General features: G+C 31.3%; 1 protein-coding gene across 1 annotated transcript; it reads left to right on the top strand.

Annotated features, from left to right (window-relative positions):
- Nucleotides 1-6,039: 6,039 nt before the first annotated feature.
- Nucleotides 6,040-7,349, top strand: LOC106325679 (protein FANTASTIC FOUR 3-like). Its single transcript, XM_013763742.1, has one exon. The coding sequence runs from the start codon at nucleotides 6,040-6,042 to the stop codon at nucleotides 7,237-7,239; it is 1,200 nt and encodes a 399-aa protein (XP_013619196.1). The 3' UTR covers nucleotides 7,240-7,349.
- Nucleotides 7,350-15,710: the final 8,361 nt, after the last annotated feature.

Here is a 15,710-nt window from a genome sequence, read left to right as displayed (position 1 = left end):
AAACCTAATGGTTTCCATTAAAAAGTCTAAAAAGCCCCTTAAAAACATTAAAATCCGACTAAGGAAAAGATTCGACTCGGGTAGGAGGCATCGGTCACAACCCGCGCGACTCTACCCGCGTTGGAGTGTCGAGACCTTCACTTCATGCGCGCGGGTAGCTCGTCCCGCGCCCTTCTTCCCGCGTCAGACCGTCGAGGCTGCTCTTCGACAACGCGGGTAAGGGAACCCGCGTCGAGGTGTCGTCTCGCTTCTTCCTCTTCGTGCACGCGGGTTCACAATCCCGCGCCACTCATCCCGCGTGGAGGCTATTCTTGGCTCGGCTACGCGGGTAGGTGAAATCGGGGTGCTCCAACCCGCGTCGTGCTCGCCCAAAACCGAACCAACTTCATTTTTCATCCCTTCTTGTACCAAAATGCTTCTAAACACCTCCAATCGCTCCATAGGACACTCTGATACCTGATAAAGACTTATGAATGCAATATGGATCCTAAAGATGCTTAATTCCTAATCTATATGATCAATGTGTACAAAATGGATGGTTAAAACAATGCAAACATATGCAAGATATCAATATTTCGATAAGAACTCCACTCTAAGAACGCTCTTATAATTTTGCTAGGGGGTAATCTTTTAGTGAAATGTACATGTATTTTCAATGGAGCCAATAGTGACACGTGCAAATTCGTCAGAAGAAAGCTTTCTTCGGTCCCATTTTAACGTTAATTATTTCTGGACTGGTTATAATTTTTGCTATGGTAACGTTTTTAGAGCATCTCTTAGACCATCTCCGATATATTCTTCTATTTTTACTTCTAAAATAGAGAAACTCTATAATAAAGATGAGTTTTATTCCTATGTATTTCTTTAAAATAGAGATCTTTACATATAGAACAAAATATAGAAGAATGCTAATTCTTTTTTTTTAGGAATGCTATTTCTTCCTATATAAATAGAGGAAAAAATAGCAATATCTATGTTTTGTGGAAGCACTGTGGCCTAGTGGTCAAGGTTTAAAGGTTTCTACACCCAGGTCTGAGGTTCGAACCCCAGACAACGCAATTTCTACAGGAAGAGGTATGAGTTTCAATTCTCGGAGAAGGCGAATTATGTAGAAAATTAGAGAAAATGCTTACAAGAGATCTTCAGCATGGCGTAAGGAGTACCGTCAGAAATGGATCTCATAGGGCTACTCAGGGTGATGCAGTTAGGCGTGAATCCTCATAAGGCATGTAGAATTGTCGGCTGTAATATCATATATCTAATGTTTCTCATAATTTGTAATAGCATAATTAACCGGACAAAAAAAGAGGTAGAAATAGAGGTGGGTTGAAAATGCTTTAACAAGGACATCAAATTTAGTGTTGAAATTACATCAAATTTGGTGTTTTGGTGTCATAATAGTTTTTGTCATTTCCAACAAAGATACCAAATTTTACACCAAAATAATATTATATATTATTTTGATGTTTTCAATTTCAATTTTTTATATTTTTATTATTTGTAATTGATAAATAATAATTATTATTTATATTTTTATTATATGTAAATGATAAGTGATAATAGTCATGTAGTGATTTATTTTGAAAATAAAAATAAAAACTTAGTTTTAAATTATGTGAAAATAAATTAAAAATACAAATAATACAATATATTAATATTTAATTACAATTTAATAGTAATTAAACTATATTATTTAATGAAACATAATAAAATATGTATTTTAGAGATTTGATGTGATGAATTTGGTGTAACACTATTTACATTACACCAAATTTGGTGAAATAGAGTAAATTTTGGTGTTTTGTTGGAAATTGAATTATATCAAATTTGGTGTTTTGGTGTCTGGTTAGAAATGCATTAGTGAAAGGTGGATGTGTTTTCAAAGGAGCCAATTGTGACACGTGAAAGTTCGTCACAAGAAAACTCCTTTTGGCGTCTTATGTTTGTTTCCATGGCGATTCCAGTAAGAGAGAAGGTCACGTCAGCCGCGGCGATTCCCAGAAGAGAATACGCATGATGTTGCATCTTTATACGTTAATTAATTGTTTTATGTCTGTTTTCATGATGTTGCATCGGTTTTATTTGTACGGTTGGTTATTTTGTGCCTCTAGTATGGAACTTTCCTGCTTATATGTTCGATGAAACTTGAACAAGTCTTCAAGGATATTGTACTTCTCTCACTGGTAGTAGCTAGATTCATAAGATACGTTTAAGGCTATTAGATGGTTAATTTGTCTCCAAGCCAAATCATTTCAAGGTCCCAATAGTTGGAATTGTTTGAGATTTGTTGAGAGCTGCATTGATTTACTCTATATTCTTACAGAACAATGTTATGCATATATAAACCAAGTCGGTGGTAACGTGGTGGTAAAAGGAGAGTTTGGGGCTAGGCGTAAACTCGTCGGTTGCTCCTGGTATGGCCTAACATAACAATCACGAGCTTTCTCGTGTGAGATATGGATCCATCTTGATGAATCAACCACATGTATGCTTTTTAACGAATAAGACCAAGTGCATCAACAAAATGTAAGTTTACCCGCGAGTGTTATTTTGTTCGACGAACTGGAAGTATCCCGAGTTTATAACTAGACCACATGAAAGCTTTTTTACAATATTATTTTTTATTTAATCAGAAAGTATCCCGAGTCTTAGGCTCAAAGTTCGAACTAATCCTTAGAGAAAAGTGCAACCCAACAGGTAGATTTTCTTTCTGAGTTTTCAAATGGACCAAAATCCATTATCCATGTGGCCACAAAATGAAATGTAGTGGGATGTCTTAGAACCCGGGTGCTTAGCTTCCCAAAATCCGCCTATACTAGTATACAACTAGACCACCACCTTTTTTACAAAGTTGACATCTAAGCTGTAGAAATTTCAGCTTATTTTAGATGAAATGTGAGTAAGACATTAGTTATATGGATGAGATTGATATTTTCGTGTGGATCTCATGCTTCCGTATAAAAGCAAATGAGAAAGTTCTATACATATAAGCTTTTATATTCTTTCCTAGCCAAAGTTGTGAGCTATATTTTTTTTTCCCAAAGAAAAAAGATAAGCTCCCCATCTCATTCTAATGATAATACAAAAGTTAGAGAATTTGCACATAAAGGTTCCACTAATATGGTCAAAAAGATATTGGTGGATGGATGGCTTTTCTTTGTTATGCAATTTCTATTGAGCCACGAGACGCAATACTCTTGTTTTACTCGATAATCATATAGCATACTTGGAGACGTAAGGCTTAAGTTTATGTCTCCACTTGAGCTTAAGTGGTTTGACGTGTATCTCTATGCTTTTAGGTCTTCCAATAGTCGAAAACTTGAAACCAATAGCGAACACTGATGTATTATGATTCGAAGTTTCACACTGTTGAGTGATACGAATTATTACGAAGTCAAAACATATTCTGTTTTTAATTTGATGCTTTTGCTTCTGTCATTAGTCACTGAATTATTGTAATCTTAATTACATATAGTAAAGCAGCTTTTGCATAAGGACACTACTCTCAAAAGCATTCTCCCTTCGAGAGGCCAAGGGTTGCTGTATTACTTTCTTCTCTTATATGAGGGTGGTTCGTATTTTAGGACCACCTATGCTGTTCAAGATTCAATTTGTGGATATTTGTCTGGAGATTACGTCTGCAGGTCAGCTCCTTTTTCCAATTTTATTACTAAACTATGTCATAACTTTCATACCCTTGCTTACGTTAGAGAATCCTAATTATTATTTCATTATTTATTCATTCTAAGCATGTCAAACTAGTTGCTTAATTATATCATTTTGGATTCCTTTAGCAGAGGGAGAGGCACTAGAAAAAATGACATACTTAGGGATAACACTATAACTAATAGCAAAACATTAATGTTTGTGATTACTTATTTCTGAGTTATATTGCTAAAACTGAAAACTTTCTTGAAGCACATGTTCTATATTATTTTGTGCATTTTCTTGGCAATGAATATGAAACATATATTTATTTGTATCTGTTAGAGGAATTAGTAGTAATACGTGATAAACCAACCACTGAGAATATTTAGTAAGATGTTCCTTGTTATAGAAGCTCAGTACAAGAGAAGAGATGTTTTTTCTTTTGTTTGTTCTATAATATATAATCGAAGGTATCTTCGTACCAAATATTTTTAGTAATAGAATCTCTTTAAACACATAAGCTAAGATCCACTTGCGCTGTTCATGCCTGCAATAGACCTCGAAAAGACTAATGTATGATTAAAGTTGATCATAGTATTATACAGCACATAAGCTAGCATTATGCTCACAGTTCATCAATGGTCGTAGCTACACATTATTTATTACACAAGTACAAAACTGAGATGGCTTTTCCTATTACAGGAAGCCCAGGACGATCTCACAAAATCTCTCTCCCCACCCTCTTTGGAATAGGAACAGCTCACGCGTTCTAGCTCTTCTTTGTGTAAGCTATGTGGTAAAGTTAGAGAGGACTAGGTTACATTTGTTTATATAATAATAAACCCACATGCCTTGGAGTTACATAAGAGTCAGTGACCCTAGGGCTTTTGTCTACTATGAAAAAGTGTCTTTTGTTGTTTAGAAATAGGGTTAAATACGTAAGCATCTGATTTAACAGAGAGACAGAAGAAAGAAAAGTGTTTAGTGGGGAATCACTTGTTATTGCTGACGACAATTAATCTTAAACTGTCTTCATAAGCTGTTCCGTACAAGGTAACATGGCTTAAGAGGGAGAATCTTGAAATTTAATCCCAACATTTATTTTCTTGAGAAAAAAGCAGCTTACTGTTGGCTGGCCAAATATTCAAAGGGCAACGGTTGATGTTAACATGACTCAACATTGACTTAGAAGCTAACTTCTTATTTGTCTTTCAATCTTATTATAATTTGATTTAACTAAACCTTGGTCGCTTTACATTTGATGTGATTCTTTCATTATTTCTGGTAGCATAATAACACCTTTGCATTCAAATACAGAGTTTAGGGTTTCATGTTTTGGTCATAATAAGTGGGCGGAAATTTAGTGTGTTTTTTCTCCTTTGTATTCAAATACACTGTAAGCGATGTGATTGTATTTTTCTGGCACACTTTAGTTTTCTTTTTCTGTATTCTGCTTCCCGTCGTGGTTTCTTGATCTACATGACCATGCCTTTGTAAAACTTTGTGTGGAGACACATTTTCAAGTTTATTCCTTGATTAGTGTCAGTAATCATTTTTTGAGTAAATGGGATTCAGATTTCAAATTTAGTGGGCTGTTGTTATCATGTTGTTGAAACTGGGTGTAAGAGTTACCCGACATAGGTTTCGACTCTCCCTCTCTATGTGTGCCACACGACTCTTTGCTTTTAACATATGGAGACTATTAGAGATAACAAACAAACAATCATTTTCATAATTTATAGCACTATTGGGGAAACCAAATTTGGGAACTTTCATAGGTTTTTGTTGGATTGTTTTATTTTTTGGAAGGTAAAAATATGTATATATTTATATAGATAGAGCAACCTGTGTCGGTAACTTTTTGACATGTTACTCCCATTATGTCTATCTCTAAATGGCCGACTGGTTTTTCGTATGCGTTTTGTTTGCTTTTCTGTTTTTTTTTTTTTCATTTAGATTCTATGTTATTTTATAAATATTTCAAACTCATCAGAAGAGGAGATTCAGTTATAATAAAACGTTTGATAAAAAAACTATGCTGTCTTTCAAAATGTAAACATTGGGAAGAAAAAAATGTAATACATTAGGGAACCCAAATGTTAACGCAAATATTTTATTTTTCATTCGGAACTTTCCTTATTCTCACTATTTTTGTTCGTTTGTTTTTCATTTTCCTGGTTAGTAGTCTCTTTCTGTCACAGATCACATGAAGGTCAGAATAATTCGGTTTTCCTTTTGCCTGAATTAGTTAAAAACGATGATTAAATAAGTTTCATGGGACTATGCTTTCCAAATTGCTCCTTTTGCTATCAATTAAAGTCTCCCTTCATAACAGTACAAAAGAAAGGATAACATTCAAAGTTTTTCAAATTTAACCATGTGCACTATACAATGACTTATTTTCTCCTTTCACTTTTAACACACACACACAAGATTCTTATCTGCATTGTGTGGCGTAATTATTTTTTAAAAGTTTTGCATTATACAAGTGGTAGTGTGGAAAAGCTCCTTACCCACCTCTCTAGTCCCTGCACATTGCATAGTCACACTTTCTCTTTCTTTTCTTTATTTATTCAATTTTGGGACACTACAAATTGGCATCCTCTCCCTCTCACTATCCTTCATTCTCATTTCCAAAAACCTCTCTACTTCTTTGTTTCGCATCTCACAAATAACCTCTCCTTTTCTATCTCTATCTCTCAACAGATTTCATCTACTCCTAATAAGAAAATGGGAACTGTTGTGTATCAACAAGGGTTTCAGTCATCTCAGCTTAATGAGCCTTGGGCTTTAAGGCTTAGGCTATCTTCACCAACTCCTCACTTCTCTCAACCCTTAGCCCTCAAGTCTCATTTGCTTGACTCCTCTAATGCAAAAGACACCCAAAACAGCAACGATGACATACCAGCTGCTTCCTCGGGTCCTGAATCGAGTAGCTGGAGCTTTCTCCAGTCTCTATCCTCTGGGTCATCCTCCTCCTCCTCTCTCTCAAAGACGACTAGCTCTGAGAAAGAGAAGACTTATGTTCAACGTCCTTCTTCTTCTAGAACTCTAAGCGACGAGAGCTTAGCATTGTGTACTGAAAATCTTGGAAGCGAAACTGGCTCTGATGTTACTGACGTCGAAGATCTGTTCTTGCTTTCTTTATCTGACTTGCAGACCAAGAAACTCGACGTAACAACAACGGAGACAAGAACGTTGAAAATTAAGAAAGGGTGCCCTAGTGATCTCCCACCTCCGTTGACCAGTATGAGAGGGTCTCAATGCATTCAAATGAGACCACACCGTGAAGATGGAAGATTGGTCATGACTGCCACAAAGGCACCGCCTCTTAACAGGTGCTTCCAAGCTGACCGAAGCAACGGTCGTCTCCGACTCTCTATCTTGAAAGACTCAGATGAGAATGTAGAAAACGAAGAAGTTAAGATTGAGACGGAAGAAAACGAAGAACACGAGGATGAGGGCGAAGAAGACAATGAAGTGATGTACAAGGATAATGTTCAAATATCAAGAAGATGTATTGAAGGCGATCGGGAAAACAGGAGATTGCTAAATTGGGAATCCTTCAGCATTGCTACTTCCCAAAAATAAGATCCTCCTATATATTTTGCTCTGTTTTTTACAATCATTTGTTGTAATCCTTTTTAATTTTCAATAGAAATACGCCGTTTCCTAACTCGGGAAAAAAGTAGATTATAAAAGTGAATAAAAGAGATTTATTAATATATAATAGGAAGAAATGGGCAGAGGGAATATGCTCGTGGTCTGGTCGGTAGTTAATCTAGTTTGGTAAGAAAGATTCCACTGAGTGGTCCGAAGTTAGTGGCATGCACACCCTCGGCCTCAACTTCGTTGGGACCATTGTACCCGGAAGCGTCCTTAATTTTCTCATGCTAATACATCAAATCTAATTGGTAGGTTGACTTTAATAATCATTAATTTTAAGTTATATACTGCGATTTGAACGTCAAATGAACGTTGATGACAAACTCTTAATTGAGAAATGTATTCTTTTCAAGTTATATACCTTAGAAAAAAGGTTACATAACCTAATGAATTGGATGCATATGCTTGAACACTTAATTAAATGAAAACGGAATTCACCATTTGAAATAAACATACAATCCACTCTCTCTCTCTCTCTCTCTCTCTCAATCTCACATTCATTTTTATTATTTTTATAATTCTTTTGATATGACATTTATTTATGTCTCACAAAACTTATAAAAAAATAAAAGCGTATATATATATAATATAATATGTGTGTCAGTTTGTGTGTTGAAAGTGGTATATATCTATATATATATAACATAATAGCAATTAGCAAGCATACAATTTTGAGATATATTTGGACGTGAAGTATTATTAATGTACCGAAGTATTATTTTTGATAATAACATGGTAGTAATAAACTATAAAATCAGTAGTATGCTGCAAAAGTTGTATTCATTTATTATTATACATATTAATAGTGATTAGTAGAAAAATTATAATTCATATATATGACATATATATGACATATATATAATATTATATATAATATCTAATTTTTTATTTATAAACAGTGGATATGTATAATATATATTCAATAGTTTATAGTTTGTCATCAAAATAATGTATATTATTTAATATTTGTTTTTTGTTAAAGAATTTTATTATTTAATATATATAATTAATGATATTTTGAATTTGATGTACTTTTTATTTCTAAACAGTGAATATATATATAATATTATTAAATAAAATAAAATTATTTTTTAATTTTAAGTAATTTAAATACTAATGCTTTACCAAAAACACTATATAAAAGTATTAGCAAAAAACATTTGTAACTTTAAAAACAATTAATAGTTGTAGGCAACATGGATAATCTTGTAACAGTTTAGTTTTTTATTTTAAAATATACTATTTCTATTTAAAAATTATTTTCTAACCTACCATCTGGCTTACGTAATTAACTCAAATAGTATTTTAAAACCATATTTGCTTAAAATTGACAAGTCTCCAAATTACTAAACGGCAATTATATTGGGTAAGTGGCCACTTTTTTTTTAGTGAGTGGCCACTCGTTTTCTCTCTATATGGAGTAAAATAAGAGCGAAATGTGTCCAGCGAAATGTGTCCAGCGATACGTGAAACTCCAATGAACTGAGCTTTGGGACCTTTTTTAAAAGAAAAAAATGTTTATTTTATGTAAGAGTTTTTTGGTTACTGTTATTATTATTATTATTAAATTATTATTATATACTGTGAGTGGTGATTGCTATATAAAAGTTCCCTTTCACGTTCCTTTTCTTGCAAAGCAGTCTGCATGGGATCCGCGTCTATCCATTTGGGTTTTTGAACATTAATTTGGGTATATTATTGCATATTTAATAGGAATTTTATGTCAAAAATATTTGGTTGTGCTTGTTATAATCTTGACTTATATTTTTTTGGGTATAATAAGGAATCGAAACATAAAGTTCAAAAAAAAAAAAGGAATCGAAACATACATAGACGTACTAAATTTAAAATCTCCAGAAAAATAACTCACATTATTATAACATCTACAACTCATCTATATATTTGTCTCTATAATAGTATTTAGAATTAAAAATGTCTTTTTCCACTTCTAATATAGAGCTTATTATTTTTCCTCTATTTATAGAGAAAAAGAAAGGTATTTTTCTATTTTTACTCTATATTTGGATATTACTGTTTTAGAAAAAATACATCAAACTAAATCACATTTCTATTATAGAATTTTTATATTTTAAAGAAAATAGCAAGATACATTACAGTCTTACTATTGTATTCATCACAGTCCCAGTAAATTACTACATAGTTTGATCATGAACTTTTAACATGACTAAAGCAACCTCGTAAAATATCAAAACTATAACACGTTTTATATATGGATCCATTGATTTTGAATCCTGGTATGTTTTATATTCCTGAATGAATGACCGTTTAAACCATCATTTGTTTTATTTTCTTATCGAAAACCATCTTTGTTTCAATCTAAATAATTCATTATCCCACCAACTTGATATCATCAATATGATTAGTGACGCAATATCTTTTTGGTGTGGTTCAATTAGGTTAACCTTTAATATCCATTCTGAAAATGTGGAGAGAGCATTTAGGTTCAAAAGTGGCAATTAGGCAGGTTTCTTTGTGGCTAAGTTGAACAAAAGGATTGGTGTGTGATTTTTTTGAAGTATGTGGACGTCTAATATACTATTACGACCATGACGTCGTTCTCTTTCTATTCTATCCTCAGTTCCTCACAAGTGTCACACCTCATTTGATGTCACCCGGCCTTCTGCCCTCTTTTCCTAGACAATTTTTTTTTAAAAAAAAAAAATTGTTATAAAACCAAAAAGAAGCACTTATTTAAAACAAATTAACTTTTTTTGTTCTTTGAATGTGGGCTACCTTTAGATTCTTTTTGTTGTCGCTCTCTTTGACCGAATAATTAACCAGTTTTCTTATATATTTGTAATCAATTAATTAACCAGTTAAATTATGAATTTAATTGCAACATCAAAATTATTATGTTAAGAGACTATATGAAGATATCAGCTACCTTATAGGAAAAGATGGAATTAAATGTACTTCTTGGTAACTAATACTACAAAAACTTTTTTATAACATCTACTACAAACACTTATTTGTTAAGAACTGCATCATATGTTAGCTTTTAAAAACCGAAAGAGTTTTATTCTAACGCGAAACATAAAATTTGCAAAATCGATATGTTCATTTGGCGGGTGTACCGGATGGATCCGTGAATCGTGAGTAGTGGCAACATGGCGACAAAACCAAATCCTTGCTGGTACTCTATTGGTGGATTTTTTTTTTTATTAATGGCGTTTTTGCATCTATTTGTGAAAAGGTTTTGATATTGGAAATATTTTACGAAATGAGAAAAATATTGAGGGCATATTCCAAAATTGTCGGCAAGCACAAGATACAAGAATGTAAGCAAGTTTCTAAATTTTGAGGAAAACAAACTAATTAAACTTCTGAAATAACTAATGACAGGAAAAAAAAAGGACAATACGAAGATAAACTATGAATTTGTTTAACACGTTTTATTTCTCTTATAACCAATTTTCAATAACCGTACGGGTATGTTTTAATGGTATTACCTTCCATTTTTCAACAACTCAATAGTATATTTTTGTTTTCTTTGTGACACGATCAACCTAGTGCATAGATGTACTTGCCCTAGAAAATGCGTGCATCTGTGACGATCAACTTCGTTTGGATACACACACTGACTGACATTGTTATTTCTTAACAATAATTAGAGGAATATAAAAGTAATTGAAGATATCCAGAATGGTAAAAAAAATTGTAATTCTTGGTCAGGAATATAACTGGGGATTATTGGTTGTTGTATTTTAAACGATTTGAAAATCCGAACTAAATCTAGTATTATTGGTTCTATGATTTTCAGATCTTTATTAAAATCATGTGCTATTTGTTTAATGATTCACAAATTCTATATCAAATCAAGTGTTATTCAATCATACGAATTTACTAATAAATTTGATTTTATAATGAATTTGAATGATTTTTTTTGTTAAAAATACAAAGATTCAAATCCGAGGGAAAACTTCCGGATTTGTAAATACTAATCCGATTTTTTTTTAAATCTGCATATTTTATTTGGATTTATAAAATACTTCATGGATTTCTAAATCAATCAAAATATATAAATCAATAACACCAAAGTCATTCATCACATTCACAGCGCAGAGCCTTCTTCTCTTCTTATATATTGGATAGTGCACTGTAAATCTGTTTATGTAGGAGCCAATTCAGATAAAATATTGAGTTTCTTTTTGAAATAAAGGGATTCTTGATTGAGTATTTGAGTTATAGAGTGTTCTTTGTTTGATATGAGCGAAGTATCCTTGTTTATCCATATATAATAAACCTCCAAACTTTTAACACGAAGATTTAACATTTTATTAAGAGCCTGATTTTTTTAATATATGGCTTATGAAACCGTAAGAGAATTTAAAATGTCAATTGGCTTTTAGTTTTCTTAATGATAATTTTCTTTTCAACATGTTAACTGGTAAAAGAAAGCAAACTGTTACAAAAAGGAAATGAGAAAGAGAAAGTGAGGGTAAGAAAAGTAGATACGATTCGCTCTCAATCTCTCTTGATATTTTTTCAGTCATAACATTAGAGATGGTGAAAAGAAAGTGACGTTTCAAAGACGTATCCTAAACGCAAAATTTCACTTGTCTTCTTCTTTAAACATTGTGTATCTCTGAAAATAGTCAAGTCCCTCAATCAAAACGCTCCCTCACACTTAGAACATCCAACAAAAAAGGAGGCACAAAATCTAACGACAGATTATAGAAATCTCGACAAAATCAACATTTCAAAAAGTGAGAAGATATTCTTGTTTCTATTTTACAGCTCTATTTTTTTCCTTTGACGTCCATCCACCACTACCAACCAACCAAGCTGCACTATGATAAGAGTTAAATGTTTTTACTCTTGTGTTATTTTAAAATGTTTATCTTCCTCTCTTTTTTTTTTATTTGGCAAGAAATGAATCATGTAGTATCAAGACTTTACTGAACGTGGGCCTGTAAATAGTTAAAAAAACAATTATTGACCAGAATACACTAGTATACACAAATATTGTAATAATTTGAAAATGGAAATAGAAATATTATTGTATCATAACATATTATATATCCACTACTATTTGAACTTATTACATGTCAGTTTTTGTCAAAACCATACAGTTTATAAATAATTTAATATGCAAAAAAATGGTACATATTACAAAGAATGCTTCAACTTTTCTCTCTTTTTTCTGTTTCATATAATAAAATCTGAATTCTAAAATTTGTATGCCACTAATACCAAAATAATCTTGAGATTTGATTATGAATTTAATTTAGAAATAAACCATGGTTAGACGATTTTAATAAATCAATTTTAGAGATTCCAAGTGATTTTTACAAACCTATTATAATATTTAACTAAGTGTTTTGTCCGCAACTTGCGGGCTTAATAATTTTACAAAAAGCTGTAAATTTATATATTATCAATTGAAAAACCATTGGAATAAATTATTTTCATGTTTTTCAAAAAAAAAATTATATAATATAAATTTTTTTATTTTAAAAAAAATATTTTCTAATACGTAAAATAAACTTGAAAAATCTGTATATACATAAAACCATATACAGAGATTTATATTCATTTTAAAAATATTATGATGTAAAATATTTTTGGATAACATAATATAGAATCTTTTAGAAAATGATGATATTATCAATTAGTAAATTTCGTTTTTAATTTATGGGTAATTATTTATTAACAAATCTAATATAATATAATTATTTATTAAGGGTAATAAAGACTTTAAATGCTCTAAGTTTTAACGTGAGAGAGATAAAATCACATCGTAAGTAATAGTATTATTTTTAAATTATTTTCCAACTTTTTTTATAAATTATCATAGTGATTGATTTTGTCTGTCCTAAGAAATTATCTTAAAGATAGATGAATCAATATATCTTATGTGATATATATTAAAATAGAGTCGGTTTAATATTACTAAAACAAATATAATATAAACATATATATATATATATATATAATATTCAATATCATAAGTAAATATAAAATAAATTTAAATATGATATCATCATTAGAATTTTTTAATTATTCTCAAGATTATGATAAATTATCAGTCAAATCACAAACAATATTTATTAAGATTAATAATGAGCATAAAATATGACTAAACCTAAAAGTATGGAAAGTTGATGAAATCCCATTCTAATCGTTTGTACGCCTTGCTCATATCGAATATTTAGAATTCTATACTAACTATTACACCTATTCATTTAATAAAGTTTTAAATAAAAATATAGATAAACTAATGACTTAGCTAAAAATTATTAAGAATATGATAAATAAACAAAATAACCAACTAAAAGTTATTAAAACACTGACAAATAATTAAAATAACCTAAAATCATGGAGAAGATAACAAATAAACTTAATTAAGATATTATCAGTAGAATTTGTTAATATCTATTGTTAATGTATTTTATTAATTAATAACCCCAAAATCATGATAATAAGAATAAGAAAACATGATTAGAATATTAACCATTAAAATGATAATTTAAATATAAAATTAACCTAATTATTATATTATCAATAAAATTTGTTAATATCTATTGTTAATTTATTTAATTAATAACCTCAAATATCATTATAAATATATATACTTTAAATAATATTTTATATAATAATAAATATCGATCAAAAGAATTTGTTAGTATCTATTTATTTATTAATTATCTTAAATACTATGATAAATAGATATATATTAAATAATTCTTAATAATAATATTAAATAGACTAATGATATATTTTAAAATCATGGAGAAAATGATAAATACTAATATTTTAATAATAATATTAATTGGACTAATAATTTATCTTAAAATCATAAAAAAAATATGACAAATAAACAAAATCATTTTCAAATAACTGTATAGATAATGCTACAAGTATCTTGGTCCGTTATAATTTTCATTAATGGGCCTAATTAGTATGTGCTCATCTTCTTCATTTTGTATAATATATGGGCCTACGTTCACATGCTCTTTATACGCTTCTGTTTGTTTAGCTGCAGCTCGGCTTAGAAATGAATCAATCTTTACATAATTTTTAGTTAATGTTTTTAGATACAGTAGTGGTGTTATTTCAACCAGGTAATTCAAGTACATCAAATCTTTGTAGTTATATAGCCAAAATACTTTTTATATGTCCTAAGCAGTTTATGTAAACTTATACCTACACATACACTAGTTTCAAATTTCAACTCTCTTTTTTTGTGGGTAAATATTAAGTAAAATGAACAACCGGTCATTTGACAAAAAAAGTAGTTTCACCTCTTACAGAAATCCAAATAATGTAAATAGTTTTCTTCTAATAGAATTGAATCCAAGTGGCAGAATGCCTACTAGACATTCCTTTTCCGCGAGCCAACACTAGTTTCAACTTTCAAGATAAGACTAGCCCTTGTTTGTTTTAGAATCTTGCCATAGACAAAGGTTGCAAGAAGTAATAAGACCAACCGCAACGGAGGTCCGTCACGGGTCCGTGGCCCAAATCCTTAGCATTTTTACAATAGAAAAATTGTGAATTGGGCTCAGCTTTAGACGGATCGGTACGGATCAGTCCGTAAATAAGGCTTCGAAGGATCAAGTCCTTACTGCACGTGGCGTCTGATGGTTGGCCCGGCGATATGTTGTGTTGGGTTATGTCGAGAGAAAAAAATATTCGCGACCGAAGGTTAGAAAAAAAAATCAGAGCTCTCGACGAAAGGCGATTTCTCTCCATTATCGATCTTCAAAGGTAAATAAACTAATTCTGTGGTAGATTTAAGGATATGTTAGCTTCCATGTTGTTCTCGTCTCCCTCTATGCTTCGTATTTCCTTTGAATCGATTTGGGGATTTTCTCCATTTAGGGTTTCAAAAATTTCTGGGTTTTGAAATTGTTATCAAATCTTTTTCAAATCGTTTTCAATTGGGGATCTTTTGGTTTGTAGTTAGGGTTTCAATCGATTTAGTTAGCTGGAAAACTCATCACTTGTTTTCGGTTTCAATTTGGTTTTCGTTTTCGGTTTCAATCGATGTAGTTAGGGTTTCAATTCGTTTTTGGTTTCAAAACGTATCTGTATGGTTTCCTGTGGCTTATATTTTTCTGGTTTCAAAACGTATTTGTACGGTTTTCTGTTAGCTTAATGTGTAGCTAGTAAACTGTTTAGTTGATCATATATCTAAGTTAATGTGTTCTTAAACTCCCTAGTGAATGTGTTCTTAACATAGTTTCTGGTTTTTTGTGCAGGCCAATGAACATGGGACAAGACTATAGCTACACTCAGCCTTCATCAGAGGAGTTCGACATCAACTCTTTACTTGAAGCAGAAGCTGCTCTCTACGGGGATGAAGCTCAGAGTAGCTACATAATTGCAGAGGCGGATCAGTACCCACCAGAACCTGAGGCTGATGAAGGAAT

This window comes from Brassica oleracea, chromosome C2, assembly GCF_000695525.1.
Source record: "Brassica oleracea var. oleracea cultivar TO1000 chromosome C2, BOL, whole genome shotgun sequence".
NCBI classification, from domain to species: Eukaryota; Viridiplantae; Streptophyta; class Magnoliopsida; order Brassicales; family Brassicaceae; genus Brassica; species Brassica oleracea.
The sequence above is the reverse complement of the archived record's forward strand: the minus strand, read 5'-3'. Positions and strand labels throughout refer to the sequence as shown.